At 43.1% G+C, this 18,532-nt stretch overlaps 1 protein-coding gene across 2 annotated transcripts in view; it reads right to left on the bottom strand.

Moving 5' to 3' along the window:
* Positions 1 to 2,338: 2,338 nt before the first annotated feature.
* The window catches only part of CPEB4 (cytoplasmic polyadenylation element binding protein 4), a 36,572-nt gene continuing 20,378 nt past the window's right edge, over positions 2,339 to 18,532 (bottom strand). Inside the window, exons 3-9 of one of the 2 annotated variants that reach the window (XM_038149827.1) lie at positions 14,479 to 14,502; positions 12,443 to 12,616; positions 11,324 to 11,413; positions 10,706 to 10,824; positions 9,769 to 9,883; positions 9,401 to 9,582; positions 2,339 to 6,728 (exon numbers count right to left, since the gene is read on the bottom strand). In XM_038149827.1, coding sequence (XP_038005755.1) covers positions 6,501 to 6,728; positions 9,401 to 9,582; positions 9,769 to 9,883; positions 10,706 to 10,824; positions 11,324 to 11,413; positions 12,443 to 12,616; positions 14,479 to 14,502 — 932 coding nt within the window. In that variant the 3' untranslated portion in view covers positions 2,339 to 6,500. The remainder of the gene's footprint in view (positions 6,729 to 9,400; positions 9,583 to 9,768; positions 9,884 to 10,705; positions 10,825 to 11,323; positions 11,414 to 12,442; positions 12,617 to 14,478; positions 14,503 to 18,532) is intronic. The other variant, XM_038149828.1, reaches the window with a different exon arrangement.

An 18,532-nucleotide genomic window follows, 5' to 3' on the forward strand; every position in this document is an offset into this window, starting at 1 on the left:
CATCAATCAGAGCATGGGGATGCAGGAAGACTTTCAGAGATGTATTCAGAGCACTGATTCACCCCCTTCAGTTCCTCTGAGTGCACAGACAGCTGTGAGGATATTCTTATCCCACAGGCTGTTTTTCACTCTGACAAACTGAATCAGCTTATTTCACACAGAGGAAGGGATGGCAGCTTTTCTCCTCATCTCCCCTTTCCGAGGCCATGGCTCGTCCCAGATTCCCTGGAGCCGCACTGAGCGTTTTGGGAGCGGCAGCTGGAGGATCAGGGCTGAGCAGGAAGCGTCCCACAACAACCTGACAGCTCGGAGCCCGTCCTGGAGATCAGCTCAGCCTCTAAACCAGGGGGAGACTGGGTCCATCCACCTCCTGCACCGGCCCAGAATGTGGCAGCTCCTTCAGTGCAAGTGGCACCCGAGAGAGCTCCTGAGGACTGTGATGGGGGCAGTTCCTGCTGGAAGGAAAAAACTGGGATTCACACACTGGGAATTCTGGAATTCCACCCAGCAGGGCTTAACCTCCATCTTCTGGAGTCTGCCTGTAGCATTTACTTACAGCTTCAGTGCAAGGTGAAACCCAAAATGGATTTGTTGTGTCAATGCCCACGAAACTTGCCAGCAATATAGAATCAGCCCGTCACTCCCAACAGTGGTTATCTGCAGTTTTGAATGACCCAGACCTTTCCCCTTATTGATTTCAATGTTTTAGACTTTGCCTAGTAAGAAAACTTAAACATTCACCAAGGATTCTGCAATCTTCAGAACAGGAGAATTCTAGAATGAGTATACACTGTAATCCCCAGCTGTAAATCAGATGTTGGATGCTGAGGACTTTGGGGTCAGGCAGGGAGTGCCCTGTTTGTAAAGGACACTGCTGGTTCCACCACCACAGCATCCAAAGCCTCAAACCTTCCATCCTCCAGGACCAGATTTCAAGTCTGTCACACTTGTGAAAAAACATGAACACATGAATAGGCACATGTTGTCTAAAAGACCATTTACACTTGAAAACAATGTCAAGAACTGTGGCTGTTTCCCAACAAGCCCAGTGCAGGGAACAGAGGGATAAAGTTTCCCAGCCAAGTCACAGCTGGAGCTGGTCAAAGGGTGTCTGGTGCTGCCTGGCTGGCACCGAGCAATTCCTGACTCACTGGGCAGGCAACACACCTGCAGCCACTCCTGATCCCAGCATCCAAGCTTTCTGTTCAGTCGTGGCAAGGGAATTGGGAATATCTGCGTGGAACCACCAGCAAAGCTTCCCATTGCTGCTAAAAACCAGCTTCCAAAGGCAGGAGCTGCTCCCCGTGCACCAAGGGAAGGAACCAGCACTGGCAGAACGAATCCCATCAGAGCTGCAGGACCTGCTTTCCCAGAGCAGCCACACAAAGGAAGGACTCACCATCCACTGAGTGTTTGCACCACAATTCCTTCAGTGATGTCACTTGAGATTAGCAGCACAGCTCTGGGATTCCTTAAGCACCTCTTGAACAGCCCTGAAGAGCAGATCTGTAAGGTAGAAACGCTTCACACGACTTTCCAGATATTTCAAGTTTAGATATTTTAAATTAAAGGCTGAAACGAGCAAGTTCTCTAAAATGTCAGATGCCTTCCCTCTGTTACTGTCAGATCACAAGCAGGAGACAATGAAAGAGGATTCCCTGCCTGTCCCTGCCTTGCTGGGCTCTGCCCTGGCCCCGCTCTGCTTCTCTCTCTGTCCCACTGCACGGTGGTCTCGGGTCTCTCTCTGGCTGAAGGAGCTGGGATTGTTCAGCCTGGAAAAGAGAAGGATTTGGTTGGCCCAACTGTGGCCTTCCAGTAGCTGAAGGAAACATGAAGGAAGGTTCTTTACAAGGGGTGGAGGGACAGGACACAGGGAATGGCTTTGCAGTGACAGAGCAGGGTTAGATGGGACATTGGGAAGAAACCCTTCCCTGTCAGGGTGGGCAGGCCCTGGCACAGGTGCCCAGAGCAGCTGGGGCTGCCCCTGTGTCCCTGGCAGTGTCCAAGGCCAGGCTGGACAGGGCCTGGAGCCAGGTGGGACAGTGGAAGGTGTCCCTGCCATGACAGGGGTGGCACTGGATGGGCTTTAAGGTCCCTTCCAGCTCAAACCATGGTGGGGTTACCTGTGCCTCGGTGGTTCTCTCCTCACCTGCTGCATCTTCACCTCCCCAAGGAGCCTTTGCTGCATTTGTGACCAGAACAGGGCAGCAGAACTTCCCCTAAAGCCCTTTTCACCCCACACAGCCCAACAAAATCCCCTCCCCAAGCCCCACGAGCTTCAGCCACAAAGGAACGAGTTCCTACAGGAAGCTCAAAAGAAAAAGGTTAAGGTGAAACATTGAGTTAAAAGTTTTATTCATTCAACATCTCACATTACAAATATTTAAAAATTATATGCATACTGGTATAAATAGTCATTTGCAAACTATTTAATAACATTAATTTTCACTAGCACTTCAACAAATGAACTCTTTAAAAAAAGTAACTTGTGTTATATAACTTAGAGTAGAACATACAAAAATATGAACTTAAACGTGAAAATGACTTTAATAAAAAATGAATTACCCTTATTTAAAATGCTATAATAAATACTACAACCTCCCCATACACAGTAAAAACTATATGGAAATTCAGCCAAGTAGTACAATTAACTGACATACTTAAATAACTTTTCCTTCTGATAATATGAGCAATACATTGGGGGAAAAACATATTAGGGATTAGTAAAAACTAGACACCCACTTGCTAAAAGTTTCACTTCCAAAAAATATAACAAAAAAATCTGATGAAAATTATAAAAACTAATTATACTTTAAAATTTAAAAATATAAAAAATAAAACAGTTGAATACAATATTGTCCCAATTCTTACAATGCTATCACAGTAGCTTTAAAATAAGATAATAAAATAAAGCAAATGACCAAAACGTTTTATTCCATTTTTTTTTAAAAATAATCTCAAATTTACATTAGTAGAAAGATTGATTTCTGATTCTTTTCTTTAGAAACACCAGCAAGAAAGAGGATTTACTAGAACAGTAGAAAATGACATTTTTAAATGTCTGCAATTAAAAACAAAGAATTACACTGCAAAGATCTTCCAGAAGTCTGAAATAGGTATTGCACATAACTTGAAGTTAACTTGCCACAATCCATCACATTCAAGTTTTAAATCACCTTTGAACAGAAGGTTTGAGCTCTTCAAAAACACAAGGGGTGAATTATCAAGTCTTTCCAACAGCATCCTTATAAAACGCTAAATTCAGTCACTGCAAGGTTGAAATTTGCATTCTGCAGAGGTCTGTGTATGGAGAAGTAGAGACTATACCAAAAAAGCACGGGGCAGTGGGGTTCCTTTACATATAAAATAATCAGAAACACTTTATTTTACATTGCAAAAATAACCATGGAATTACTCTGTCACTCCCCCCGGGAACGCCGCTGCTCATTAATGACACCCCCCCACCGGCAGCTAATTACACGTTAATGAGCCTGGGGCTACACGGTAACCCCAGAGAGCCCCGTGCCATCGGGAGCCTTGGCCAGCACTGTTGAAGCACAGAGTAATGGAGAGAATTGTTTATGCCCTGTAAATCGAAGTGTAACCAAAGGATCTGTAAACACGCTTGTCACACAATCACAAGTGAATATTAGTAGAATAACGATTTCTTACATTAGTCATGCATACTAACATTACATGCCTGCCACCTAGCAGGCTCTCTTTTATTCTTTAAATATAATTTAAAAGAGCAGACACGGTTCTGCGTCAAACACCTAACATCGATTCTTTATTAATAATAAAAATGGCTAAACATTCACCAAAAACGTCTGCATTTGTGTGTAATTTTTAAAAACTCAGTAAGAAGCGGTAGACAATTTCGATGGTTCTTGACTTTTAAATTTCTACACTATATTTATGCATTTAAATTTCATGGGTCTAAAGACAAGTGTCATTTGTCACTTTCATGCTTTTTCTTCTTTAATTCTCAACTTTACATATACTATTTCTTAAATTATATGTACACCAAATACCTGGTGCTGGGCTAAGATGTTTAAGCAACATGCTTTCTTTTCTCTGCAGATTCTAAAATAGCATTGCCAGTGCACAACATCCATAATTCAAAATGTATGCAGAGCACTGAAATGTATAAAAAGCAGAATATAAGAAAATAAAATTTATTAAAATTATTTATATTAAAAAATGAAGTATATGAAGATCTCTCAGTAATAAAAGTACAAAAAGCTACTCTTTGCAATATGAAAAATTGAGGTATTGCATAAAGAGATATCCCGTCAGTGAAAAGTGTGCCTAAAAATGCTCACTGTTGGAAAAACAAGATATACAAAAGTAGTGCATAACAAATATACATTATGTGCATGACAAAATAAGTTAGCTACAAAAACACTGTACCGAAATTCAGCAGGTCATGTACAAAGGGAAAAAATTATTATTCAAAGCTAGTTCTCAAACAGTGTTATTTTCTTGTAATGGAAACCCACCTCACCTGTTTGCTGGGTAGGATCGGCACAATAGCACACCCCAAGCCACCTACAAGCATTAAAAAAAAACGAAAGGAACATTCCGACTAGAATTATGTACTTCAGAGAAAAAAAAGTCCCTGACAATCTACACAAGAGCACTCTGCATTTGCATTACTGTTGTCAATATTTTCAGGGATTTCAGTAAAAGCAGCTCCCTTGCTATACTTGACTAATAGACAGCAAATGTCTCCATTTTGACCTTTGGAACTTGGTAAGGTATCAGTTCATTAAAGCCTGTATTGAACAGAAAAACTGCTTCTCATAAAGATAATGGGGGCTGGGGGAAAGGGATGAGGGGGGCTTTGAAGGGAGCAGATGTTTTCCAAGCAGTGCCAGGGCAAATCTTTGGTTTGGGAGACTCTCGGGTGGTCCCAGGCCCCTGGGGCCGGGCAGAGATTGCCACAGAATCACTTTGTTTGCACACTGCTACATCCTTGGTGGAGAAGTTGGCCGGGGAATTTAGTTCAAAAGGACTAAAAATAAATTTTCAGAACTACTCCTTCATTCATCTGTTTCAAACTAAACCCTCTGCACCCACTGGTCAGCGTTCGCTTCGCGCGTCCCGGGCTGATGCTTCTCAAGGCAGGACTGAGTTCCAATAAAGCCGGCGTTAATTAGCGATGTTGGCACTTCTGCCTGCGCGTCTTTATCTCCCCACAGTTAGTTCTGAAGAGCTGGGATCTGAGCTGGGATTCTTTCTACAGGAAGAGTAAGAAAGGCATCTGCACACCCGCACCGTTCCGTGCACAAAATTCGGCCGGCGGTGCGGAGCGGGATTTGGAAACTCCTTGGGTTCATGCCTTCTGTTACAGCTAAATTTGAGGGGATAAAAAAACTGACTTTACAGCCAAGATGGGAAACCAATAAGCAGCCAATTTGAGTTTGTGTGCCACAATGGAATAGCAAAACTCCAGTAAAAATCAGTGATATCCTTGAGGTATCTTTAGGTTTTCTACTTTTTCACGTCAAAATGGAGAGCAAAGGCTGGCCCCTGATGAATGTTAGTATATTAGGATATAGAGTTATATATAGCCATCAAAAATAAAATCTATATATTTATCCTTCAGGAGAGGAAATGCCAGTTCACTAGTTGTCATTACTCTAGCTTTGGTAGGATATCTAGGGCTGTAACCAGACAATTGAGTTCTCTTAAAGAAAAAAAAAAAGTGCACTCCCCCCTCAGTAGTAACTTTACTCAACTTTTACATTCAGGAATTCTTAAAATGTAATCATTTTGATGAAAATATAGTAAGCTCTGCCTATCTCGTTAGTAATTTGGATGTGGGTGGTAGCCAGAGGCACGGTCAGATACACACTGAGCTAAAATTTCAGCCTCAAAACCCTTAAAAGAGTTTAAAAGAAAAAAAACCAAACAAAAAAGATCATTATTATAGTGCTGCTTCAACTTTGCTCATGCATTTCTGTTGCTTTAAACATGCTCTTTCCTGTTGGTAGGTAAATGCTAACTTCATCTGTTGCTGGAAAAATCCAAAAACAAACCAAAAAAAAAATAAAAAAGAGAGGCAAAAACAGGCTTCCCTGGGGGAAAAGTGTCAGAACAGACTGATAGTGTTATTGTTACACGGTTATTTAATAAAAGTATTATTATGTTCTTTATTAACAATAATTTAATTAAAAAACCAAAATACTCTATTGTTTCAATTCTCTTCTCTTAATATTTTTTTCTCTCCTCTAAGAAAACGTTGCAGGAAATTAAGTGTTCTCTCGGTAGTAAAGACAAGAGAATGCAACTCACTTGCAACATGTTATCGATACGAAAAGGAGTTCCCAATACAGTTTTCAATGACAAGATTCTATAAAATACCCATTATAGGTCATTCTTTCATTAGACTATTGTTAAATTACAGACTACTACAAAAGGACATGCTGTGAGTGAGGGGCGGGGTGGGGAGGAACAGAAGAGTGCACTTAATTGGAGGCCTGCAAATGAGCGATCCTTTAGTTCCAGCGGAATGAAATATGTCTCGGGCGGTCCCCTCCCTCCTTCACCAGGGGCTTGTGGAATTCCCTGCCGGCACGGGAATGGATAGCAGCCCAGCAATATTCACAGTAATACTGCAGACACGTCACGTTAGCACAGAAGAACGGGGCGAACTTCCCGCCGCAGCGGGCGCCCTGACACTCGTCACACAGCTGATCGTCCAAGACATATGGCTTAACTTCCACCTGCAGCCACAAAACGAGACAGTTGGTCATTCTCCAGTGCAAATCCTTACCTCCACACCTGTGTTTTAGCAGGGCAGCCAGCAGTTATGCAGTAGGGAATGCTAGAAGCAAGATTTCCCCCTCATGACACCTGAACGTGGCTGTTGAACATCCCAAATTCCAGGCACTTCAACCCCTCTACTCCCTCTTTGATCCTTCAGAAAACCCCCAGAAATCAGTGCAGTCTCGCATCTGCTGTCGCTGATCTACAGAAAGGCTCAGACAATGTATTGCCTGACACCAAAACCTTGGATAATTATGGGAGTTATTTTTGATGCCCAATTAAGCTCTGTCCCTTTCAGGCAGGAATGGAAACTGTTTATACAACACTGTAACTGCTGATTAAACAATGCACATGTGTCTGAATTTCCAGCGTTAAGACAATTCATTTATTCTCTAAATAAACACTTAATTTCTGTATTTTTTCCATGGCTTAGTCCTCTCAGCAAAAGGAAATCCACCTGATCTTGTTGGGATCAAATCAGAGGCTTACCGCGGGACTGATGCCCTCCTACGCTGCTGGCATTAAGGGCCAGGTGATGGGCAGGAATTCAGAACAGCAGAAATAAATATAGGTACAAGTTCCTGCTCTAGAAGGGTTTGTGAACCTTCTCTGAAGCTCATTGAATGTGATGTTTTCACCAACATTTTCTAACACCCAGGCTGTGACTGGTATCTCTGCTGTTATCTCTGCATCTGGCCTGGGGCTGCTCCCCTCTGCACCTCACAGGCCTCGGACACACCTCAGGCAAATAAGGACATGCACAAGTTGATGGGTTTTTAAACCCACCCAATTTTATCACAGTCCAGATGGCACTGCAGTAGTTTGATGCCATTTTTGCTTACAGGACACATAAACTGCTCAGAAGAGCACAGCAGCCTTTTTAATGACCTGTTTTTCTCCTCTTTCAGTGCTGGAGTTGCATTTCCCAAAACCCTGCCCTGCCAACTCAGTCAATTTGTACAAGAGCAGAAGCAGGCAAATATTCCTAATGCCACATTCCCCATCCCATAATCTGCTCTGCAGTGGGAGGAGGTTGGGGATTTTTGGAGGAGTGCTGCCTTCTCCAAATGCTGAAAGGACAAAGATGCCACACAGGCCTCCTTGCTGTGCTGATTCTGCCCCGTTCCCTCTGCTCAGCCACCTTCAGAGGTGCTGCAGCTCAGGTGTCCCTGTCACATTAATTCTGAGTGTGACAGGGCTGGAACTGCTCCCTGAGCTGGGCACAGAGGATTTCCCAGCTCCAGGGAAAGCCTCAGTTACAGCAGCTCCATCAGCCCCACTCAGGGTGGGAGCCCCAGCCACTGAACCCTTCCTGTGCATTATCTCAGGGCACACCCTTCAGCAGCACCTCCTTGCCTAATTTTACAGGAAATCCTTTCTTGTTACTGGTTTTTTAGGTTTTTTTTTTTTTCCTAATTTTATTTTTATTTTTACAGAAATAACAGTATTGGAAAACTACTAATAAATAGAACCCTAATAAAAACTAGTGTTGCTGTATTTTTACCTCCCTCATGCACCCGGATTTCTCTCATAATGAATCCTCTCGGAGCATTATCTCCCCACACAAAAACTACACAAAAAATGAGGAAATAGGGAGTGGGGGGAGAGAAGGAAGGGGAAATAGATTGCAAAATTTTTTTTCAGAGTTTACAAGTACTTACTTAAATTTGTAGTCCCATCAGCTTCAATGGACCTATTCACCCAAGTGTCTGCTTATGCAAGCACAAGTTGCACAAGGGCAGCCCAAATTATTTGTTCAAAGCTGTACAGAACTTATTTTCAGAGCCAAGATTAGAACAAAGACATTCCAATTCACAGGCCCACAGTCAAATTGTTGTTACAATTCTTCTGCTTTATAGCCAAAGCAGAAGTGAAAAGATAATGGGCTAATCAGCCAAGTTTGGAGGTTTTCCACTGTATTAACTTTAAAATTAAGATCAGCAGTGACAGTCATGTAGGAAAAATCCAGAGACAAAGGATGAATTACAAGAGGAGATGTGAGCATCTGAGTTTCCCAAAACTGTGGTCTGAAGATCACTGTAACTGGCAGTTACATTTTAGAGAGATGAAGAGGGCAGAAAGCAAAGTGCTGATGCATTTGGCATATTGCTCTAATTTAAAATAATAAGAAATACAATGATAAAGGAAAGAAGCAAGCACAGCCTTTGCACAGGCTGTGCAGGGTGACTGCCAGGCTGCAGGGCACAGTAACAAGCTTCCAAGGCATTACCAGGATGCTCTTGGACACCCGGCACACATTGGGGTGGTTCTGCCTCTTCTCCCAAAGGATGCAGAGCAGGAGTGAGAGCTGCCCCATCCCTGGCAGGCGCCTCCCTCCCTGCATCTCACAAACACCACAAATCCTTGCAGTGGGAGCATCTGAGGAGTGCAGTATTCTTAGAAAAGGCCAAGGCAGCTGCCACACTTCCCACTACGCTCAGCAACTCGAGAAAAGTCTTTTTCACAGTCACCTCCCACGTGCCAGCACCACCAGCTCCCTACCACCGCGCTTCCATCCCGTGCTGCCTCTAAGAGGCACTAAAAATGGGATGAACCTGGTGCAAGGCCCCAAGCACACCTCGGAGGCAGGGAGGGCGTTTGCAGAGGAGCAGGGGGGAGCAGGCCTTACCCGTTTATCAATCTCTCCGTGCTGCAGCTGGACGAAGCGGGCGCTGATAGCAGCAATGTAGCTCTGCTGGTTGGAAAATGCCACCCGCCCAGCTCCCTTGGGGTACTTCAGCTCGGGGTCGGTGTCGATGCCGGCGTAGCAAACCCCTCCGTAGAGCCGGTCCATGATCATCGCCAGCTCCACTGCAGCACAAAGCAAAACCAAACAGGGCTCTAGGCTCGCTTGTTTCTCTCAAGGCAGCGCCTCAGGATGGCTCGTGTCCCCCACTGTGTCACCACACTCAGTATTCCCTCGCTGCCAGGCTCGCTTCCCCCAGTGCTCCCCAAACCAGGCTGCACATCCAACATGCCCAGTGCTGCAGTGTGTACCTGCTCGTAAAGGCCGAGGAACACCACCAACAAAAATGGTTTTTCTTGGGTCAAGAGGCTGGGAACCATCCATAACAAAATCACTATCACTAAGGTTCCAAGGCCGGATCTGAACCTACGGACAAAAAGCCTGGTTTTTTTAACCATTCACAATTCAAAGTGTCTCAGTAATATAAATTACAACAGTGTCCTACAGAGAAGAGAACTTCTTAAACAGCTGTACTTTCTAAACTCTACTTGTTCAGCAATCATTTCTCAAAATGAAATGGTAACGAGCTCTCTTTAAGACAGACCATTTGAGGATGCTAAATTTCATCACTTCCTTGTTACCCAAATTTCTGGGGGAAAAAACCCTCACCCTCTGCTCACACATTTACTTAATCGTGACTGAGCTGTGCTGTACAACCCCCCTGGTCACACAGATCTGCACTGCTCCTGCTGTCCCAGCCTTATCTCAGTGCAGCAGGCTCCAGAGATGCCCGTTTAGTTACTGTGCTGCTTTGTATTTGGTTACAGCTAGCCAAAGTTTGAAGCACAGGACTAGAGCAGAATTCTCCCCAGCTATTGACAGACTTGGGTCAGCCCCCCAACCATTCCTATATTAATAATTTACAGTTCAATGCCATGGTATGTTTTTTAGGATTTATCTGTTACATACAACACTCAGACAATATGAATTCTACACGTTCATCATTAGCAAGCATAAAATCACCTGTCTGGAAAGACATCTTTTTCTAATAAAAATAAGCATTGTAACTAGACTAAAAAACTTTCTTAAGTCTAGTTCAAAAGCAGTGAGTTGGTCTTTTCTCTTCTTAATTTGACACCTTAAAGAAATTTTAACATTAACGTTCTGAAGACAGAAGAAGCTGCATGTGAAGAGCTCAGTTTGTGATTATCACCCAGGCATTGTGCAGGCCCTGACAATTCCACCTACCGGTTTGTCTTTGATAGTGGGGCTGGAAACACAGAGATAGAGCTTTCCATCTTCTTCAATGCATGCATCAATCAGTGCCTGCACAGAGCTTTCATCTTGGAACAGCAAAAATGCATATCCTGGCCAGGGGAAAACACAAACATCACTGCTGCTGTCTGTTTGTCTACAGGATCAGAATTTAACTCAGAATTACGTTTGACATCACGCTGCCACACAGGAAGGGAAAAGATTTAAGGTGCTCTCAGCACACATTTCCAACCCACAAGTGGTTGATCATCTAAGGGACAAATCCTTCCCAGCTGCTGGGGAAGGCTTTGAGTGCCTTTAAAAAGCTGTTACTAAATGTACAACAACAGGGAGAAAGAGGGAAGATGGAATAAAGTAAAACCAGGAAGTTAAGGAAGAATTCTTTTAGAGAATAATAACTGCAAAGCCGTATTTGAAACTTCACCAGTTTAGACCAATCCCAAGGATTAAATTCTTTTTTCCCCCCTAAACATTGTGTCACTGTCAGACCAATCTTGTGCTTCATCAAAAAAATGATTCTAAAATGCTCCTCTTATTGGTTTTACCAATTATTTACCTTTAGGAGGTAAATAAGATTTTTGCATTATTTACCTTTAGGAGGAAAATAAGATTTGCTCTCTGCCTTGTGTGGCCAGTCTACAATCAAAGGTCCAAAGCGCCGAAAACTTGCAGTGATCTCATCTGGAACAGGAGAGAAGGGAAAAGGCATGGCTTAAAATAAACTGAACTTAAGGCATTTGAAAGACCCTGATTTCAGGTAGCTTCACCCTATAAACAAACATTCTGTGACCCTCCAGGTTCAGCAGCTCACTGCAGTGCTCAGTAGCTGATGGGGGATCTTTGTGACAAGGCAGAACACTCCTTATAAAACAAGACAGGCCAAAGCTCAAACTGTTCTTTCTGCTGATAATTATAAATAAAAGCTCATAACCCACTCAGGAACTGAGCCACTGCATCTACACTGGTATAATAATCAATTGCTCTCATGGGTGACATGAAATTCAGGTTACTATGTCACAGCAGTGCATTACAAGCTGTGACACACAAAAAATGGGGATTAAAACAATTCTGTGATTAAGACAAAAACTTTTCAGCTTTATTGTTGCATTTCTTTTAACCACTGTCCCAGCAGGCTCATACACACAGAACACAGAGCTCTGGTGAAAAGAAGCTTCTCAACACCTGTACCTGACTTTTTAATTTTATTTTAATAACAACTGCAGTATTCTGCCACCTGTATTTGTGTGATGGACCACTACGAACCTCTGGTGCCTCAGGATGCCCTGCAGAGATTCATTCCTGTCTGGGTTCTCACCGTGCACAGGTCAGGAGCCAGCACAGGACAAAAATCATTGCTGGAAACAACCTCAACTACACAGGAGCAACCAAACACAGAGCTAGGACTTGCTACCCCACACAGACCTTATGAAACTATGAGCAGCTTTTCCTGCTGCTGACTTCTGGGGCCCGTACAATGATTGCAATGGATTCATGAGCTTCCACAGGTGATACTGGCTTGTTTAATTTTGCACTTTTGTATTTTTTATCCTGCTGGAGTCAGTTTAATCACGACAACGTGATTTTGTTCTTCGGTGGCAGAACAACACCGCGGCCTAAACTCATGGAAAGATCCATTTCCATATCAAAGCTTGGAGAACACCCATCCCTGAGCTGGCAGACAGAAGGCTCTGCCCTGGGTGGGGTTGTTACCTTCGTCGATGTCTGGAGGCAGCCCTCCCACAAAGACCTTGCGGGAGTAGCGTTCCACGCGCTCCCCGTTCTGGTGGGAGAAGCAGTGGGGAGACCCCAAGCCGCTGTGCAGGCTCTGCTCCCCACGGCCGTCGTCCAGGAAGCCATCCTCCATCGGGAACAGCGAGGACTGACCTGAAGAGGGGGTTGGAAAAAAAGAAAAACAGGGGAAAAAAACCATACTAACAGAACAAAGCGCACACTGTTGGAATAATTGGGGAAAATGCACCAGTTGCTGCATCAGCAGAACTGGGAGTGATTTGCCCTCTGAATGAGCAGTTATGTTCTCGATTTCATTGCACCCTTTCGGTTTCCAGCATCATCCAGCAGCTCAAATGCTTCGTTTCAGAGGAAAGGTTCCTCCTCGTAACAAACCAGGATTTCTAACGGGTGCTCGAGCTGACTGCTTTCCATAATATTTTGTGTTTCCAATGAGGTTTCTTTGAATAAGCATTAAAAGGGAAGGGAACAGCCAATTTGGTTTCTGGGGCTCTCACAATATCAAGCCATCTATTCCATTTTCCAGTGAACAGCTTCTTGCAGGGAATAGATAAAATTTCAAGGTGAAAATGGGAAAACAAGAATTCTACCAGTTAAATATATCACACATTTAAATTGCCTGAGATCAAAACATGTCATAAACCACCCAGTAGTAAATAACAAAAATAACCTGAGGAAAACATTACACTGTCATTTACTGCAAAGACTGAAAATTTTGTACCCCCTACAGCTTTACTTCGGTGTTACAAGAGAGTTTTGTTAATGGCCTCACTCTAAGAGAAAATGTTGTAAAATGAGAAATGTTCCCCTTGCGGTCCAGCATCTTTCCATGACAATCCTTTATCATAGAGTTCCTTAATAATGTTTCTTTTAAATAAGGTTCTTCGTTATAAATGCCACTGTAGAATATCATAAATAGAGCACAGGAGCTGTTCTCTGCCATGAATTCCCCCTTTAATTCTAATATTCAACAGCTACACAGCAAACTGAGACTTCTATTCATTTAAGGAGCATTTTAGGAATAAATATATATATAGGGAGAGTAAGTAATGAGGCATGCTGCAAGATCTAGGATACATATTCTCTTGTCTATGATGTGATACACTGTGTCTGTTTTTTCAGGATTCATCCCAATCTACCACAGAAATGTACTGGTGAGGTTAATTTATCCTGGTTTTGCTTCCTCCGCTTGAAAGAAATTGGTTTTTAAAAGGAAAACATCTTGAAAAAAGAAAACCTGATACAGACATTTTCTGTGACAAAAATCAAACAGCTAAGAAGCTGAAAGGCAAAAAAAAAAGGAGTAAAATCCACAGTCCATAGAATTTCTATGAATAAAAAATGGAAGGCTCGGTCAGGTTGCCTTATTTGAAATTTCAAGAATCTTTTACACACCTTTAATAAAAATAACAGTCAAGTATGATCAGGCCTCTCTCTGTAGCTGGGCAAACCTCATTCCAACTGTGATAAAAATATTGTAATATTGACTTCAGCCTTGTTTTTCCCTAAGGAACTGCTGCACGTGTGATTTGTTTCATCTCTTAAGACCCCAATCCTGCAGGTATTGTTGGGAGGGAGCAATTCCCAAACCTAACTCCCCTTTCCAGGCTCCTCGGCTGCTGCTGGAGAACTCCACGCACCCTGAACCCAGCAGGTCAGACACTCACTGTATTTATGCTCCATCACCACCCAAGATTCCCAAAATAAACTCCTCCAGCATTGGCATTCATAACACACCCACACAGACACACACAACACAGCAACACAGCCCCCCAGGGTCACAAACCATCCCGGTGATGTCCACTGTGGTCATTTCAGCCTCAGGTACTCCCTAATCCACTTGAAATGCTGATTTATGGCATGCAGACTATGCAAATGTATGTGAAACTGCTCCCTTAGAAGCTTTAAGTTTGGACTTTGCCCTCTAGTAAAAACTGAATGTTATTTCTCCCGTGAGACATTGTCAACATTAGAAAATTAAAGAGGAATATTGTTACCTCGCCTTCTCCCATATGTCCTTGCTGCATGTTAAATGAGAAAGAAAACAGCCTTTCAATCATTGTTATAAGGACCAAAAGACCTCGTTTTATTGCCTTTACACTGACTCAGTGATTCTCAAGCCTTTGCAGATCCAGGTTATTTAAAATAAGTGTTCACGAGCTGCCCCTCCCACCCCCCATGGCCTCCTCAGCCCAGCTCTGTTACTTACTGATAAACCACGGTGACAGGAGCCTGACCAAGTGCATGTGGATAATCCAAGAGACTTTTGGAAGCAATTTTAGCCCCGAATTTGCGCATTTATTTATTTATTTGAGCTATTCCTGGGGGTGTGCCTATAAGCAAATGGATCTTTCCTGATGCTCCAGGCTCTCCCTGCCTTGCCAAGCTCCAGAATATTCCAACGCTGCTCTCCACCCGAGCTGGAGGAGAAGCCCTGACACAAGGGAAGGGAAAGATTGGTGTGATGCTTTCTGTTTTGAAATCAGCTTGCTTCGCACAACCCACAGAATCCTTGGTTCAATTCTGACTGGCAAATAACCAGCTGAAAACCTGAAAATTCAAGGAGAAAACTGGGCCACTGAACTTGCCTTCTAGACTCAGCAGTGTGTCCAACAGGATGGACTCTCTCACACTAACCCAGGACACTGTGCTGGGATAATTTGTTACCCACTCATTCCTACTTTTCATGTTTCAGAACAAATCAATTCTGCCCCTACAAACAACAGCATTTGCTGGGCTGGCTTGCAAGAACCCATTGTCAGAGCACGGCCAAACTTTCTAATCAAACTTGCACATTCTTTCTCTTTTAATCTCATTAAAATCTCTTTCTGAAAGCAGGCCAACTGTTTTCAAAACTTGGATTCTTCCTGGCAAGTGCTGTGAGAAACTCTGAGCACATCATGTGTTTGATTTTGCTTCCCCATTCAAAATTGAGGCCGGCAATTAGTTTAAGCATTTAAATATTTGTAAACCACAACAATACAGGAGTCATTTCCTCTTTCCAAATAAAAATTGTATCAATCCAATTTACTTCATGATTATTTAACATCCATAAGATCATTTCACTCCTCCGGTAGAGGCTCACAATTAACACCAAGAACACGAAATAACAAAACCCTGGTCTTCAGACTGGAGCATATTCTTGAGGCAAAGGTTTGATGGGAGACTCTTAAGGGCTGAGGGCCTTTAGAAGTACAATTTTTCCATGGTAATTTTGAATTTTGAAATGCAGGAGGCTGATACAGTCCTCAAAGGAGAAATGGAAGGAAATGACAGAGCATCAGCAATCTTGCTGTGTCCCTGCCTGAGCCCAGCAGCCTTTGCACGTTCTGGAGCACATCGAGCCCTCTCAAAGCCAGCTCTGCCTATAAAGCCAGAAAAATCCTGCTTGTGGTTTCTGAATTACTGACAAAACCACACGGCCTCCTTCTCTCTGTACACTCACTGCTGGCAACAGCACCCAGCCACGACTGCAGCGTGGATGTGAGACCACAGCTCAGGCCAGGGGACTCCTCACAGCTTCCCCACCTCAGGCACTCCAGACAAGAGCACTTTTCTCCTTTACCAGGACAAAAAACACCCCAAAAAAGCTCAGCCACCAGCTAGGAATTATTTCCAGTGCCAAATACTAGGTTTGGAGAACCAAATACTATGATTTTTTTCCCCTCTTCCTCTTCTTAATTTGCCCCTTGTTTTCAGCGTTTGCTTCACATCTAAGCCGCAAAATACCAACATCTGACATTTCAAAACATTTCTCAGGAGCCACAGTTTATAAACTGGCCCAGCACAGCACAGATACAAACTTTCTCTGCTCCCTGCATGCAGGGTTCATCACACGCCATTAATTTCACACAATGTGAAACTCTGTGAAATACAAACAGCATTGAGGCAAGGAATGCTCTCTTGGCAGGCCAGGAAGGCAGCTGAGTCCCCCCTTCTGGCTTTCAGAAATTCAGATTAAGAGAAGGCTTTGCCACACAAGTACCCAGCTAAGCTGCTGCACAAATGAAGCCTTAAACTGCCACCAAGCACAGGAAAAGCTTTAATTTGTAGATCACAACACTCGCTCATCCTTTGCTGAGAAATGAGACAACTGCAACCTTGGTTTGGATTCCTCCAAGCTGCTTTTCCCTTCCCCATTTCTTCAGTGGTTCAGATAATTGCATGAAGGGCCAAAGATTAATTTATCTCGTGAGATATCTGAGCAAGAATTTTGCTACAAAACCTAAAAATACAGAGTGTTCATGCAACTGGTTCAACTACTCATTAATAACCAATGCAGAGATATTTTGCCACTAAAATCAGCCTGAAATTTAAAATGCTATTAGCAGCTGCTTCAATTATTTTGTCCCTTCAGCCCTCCTTTTATTTCTGTGCTGGAAATAAAGCCATAGAGAAAGTCAATGATCTTTTGCAAAAATCTGCTGCTTTTACTTTCATTTTAAGGAACATCAGGAATAAGCCACCCACTTAGATTTTATTTGTCCTCTCCTCACTTGAGACTCTTAATGGGCTCCTGGCCCCTTCCCTTTCTCCTTGCTTTTTTTAAAATTCATATATATTTGTGTCTATATCTCCAATTAAATGTGCTGAGCTCTCTTCCCTCTAGAGGAAGAAGCATCACAAAACCTGTCAGCACATTGGGTATAACCCCCCAAACACATTCTGCTGAAAAACCCTGCAAAATGCTGCAGGGATCCTGAATCACTCAAAGCCCAAACCTGCTCCAAGTTTGTGCTGCACAAAGTCTGCCCAGGTTGGCACCTGGTTCTTGCTGATCCCAGGTGTATTTTGTATTTCTACCATCAGCAGCTGTTTGTTAAATATTACATAAATGGAGAAAAGTGCCAGAGGGCAGATTTTTTTTTTTCAAGGGGTATAATAAGGTTTTCTCTATTATAGTTACTAACATTGGTGAGCAGTTGTTTATGTTGGAAAGTAAATATGACCAATATCAGAGAGTTTCAGGCTGTCTTTTGTTTCCCTTAGGACTTACAGAAACAGAAGTATCAAAGTTCCACGGGATTATTTCTAAAACTGAGCTGGATATCCTTGAATCTACCAGAGAAAACATTTTGACTTGCCTGAATTTTACTTTTAAATTACAGAAAAGCAACTGCAGCACAATCTGCTTTAGCCATTACACCAGCAGAGCTTTTTTTCCTACATTTTTTACACTCAACTGTACTTTGCAATTATGTCAAGATTGCCAATGCTGTGCACGAGGCCATTACAAACATGAACTCTCCTATTTTACTGCCTTTCCCCCCCAGTACTCTCTGAGGGCAGGCAGGGCTGGTTCTCACTCCGGAGTGAGATTTTATCATCACTTTGCATTTCTCAATGCCTTTCGTGGATCACATGATTGCCACAGGTAAGAGGACATTGCACAAGAGGTTCTGTAAGGTCACCTCAAGGCCTGTTTCACCAGGGAACAAATGAAACACCTCCTTAACCAAACCAAGGGAGGAAAAGTTAAGAAAACTCTAAAGAACATCTCTATTTAATGCATATTTGGTTAAATTAGCTCTATTAAATGTAGAGACCCAAGCAGGGATTTTGCAGAGAGCTATATACACTTTGTGAAATCAGAACATAGAAAATCTCATCTACCTGCATGTACTACACACATAAATATTTCTTTCCATTTAATAGAGCCTTACAATTTAATTCTTAGATGACATTTTCAGCATAAAAGCAGATAATGTCATGAAAAGCTGTGTTTGTCCTCAACTGGAGTGATGGGACAAGGGGGAATGGCCTCAAACTGACAGAGAGAAGGTTTGGATTAGATTTTGGGAAGAAATTCTTCCCTCTGAGGGTGGGGAGGCCCTGGCACAGAGAAGCTGAAGCTGCCCCATCCCTGGAAGGGTGCAAGGCCAGGTTGGACAGGGTTGGAGCACCCTGGGATGGTGGAAAGTGTCCCTGCCATGGCAGGGGGGTGAAACTAAATTATCTTTAAAGTCCCTTCCGCCCCAAACCACTCTGTGAACTCTGAGGTTCTAAGGCAGGCAAAAAAAAAGTTCTTTTTTTAATGCATTCCTTGATTTG

The sequence above is a fragment of the Motacilla alba genome, chromosome 13 (assembly GCF_015832195.1).
Source record: "Motacilla alba alba isolate MOTALB_02 chromosome 13, Motacilla_alba_V1.0_pri, whole genome shotgun sequence".
In the NCBI taxonomy this organism is placed as follows: domain Eukaryota; kingdom Metazoa; phylum Chordata; class Aves; order Passeriformes; family Motacillidae; genus Motacilla; species Motacilla alba.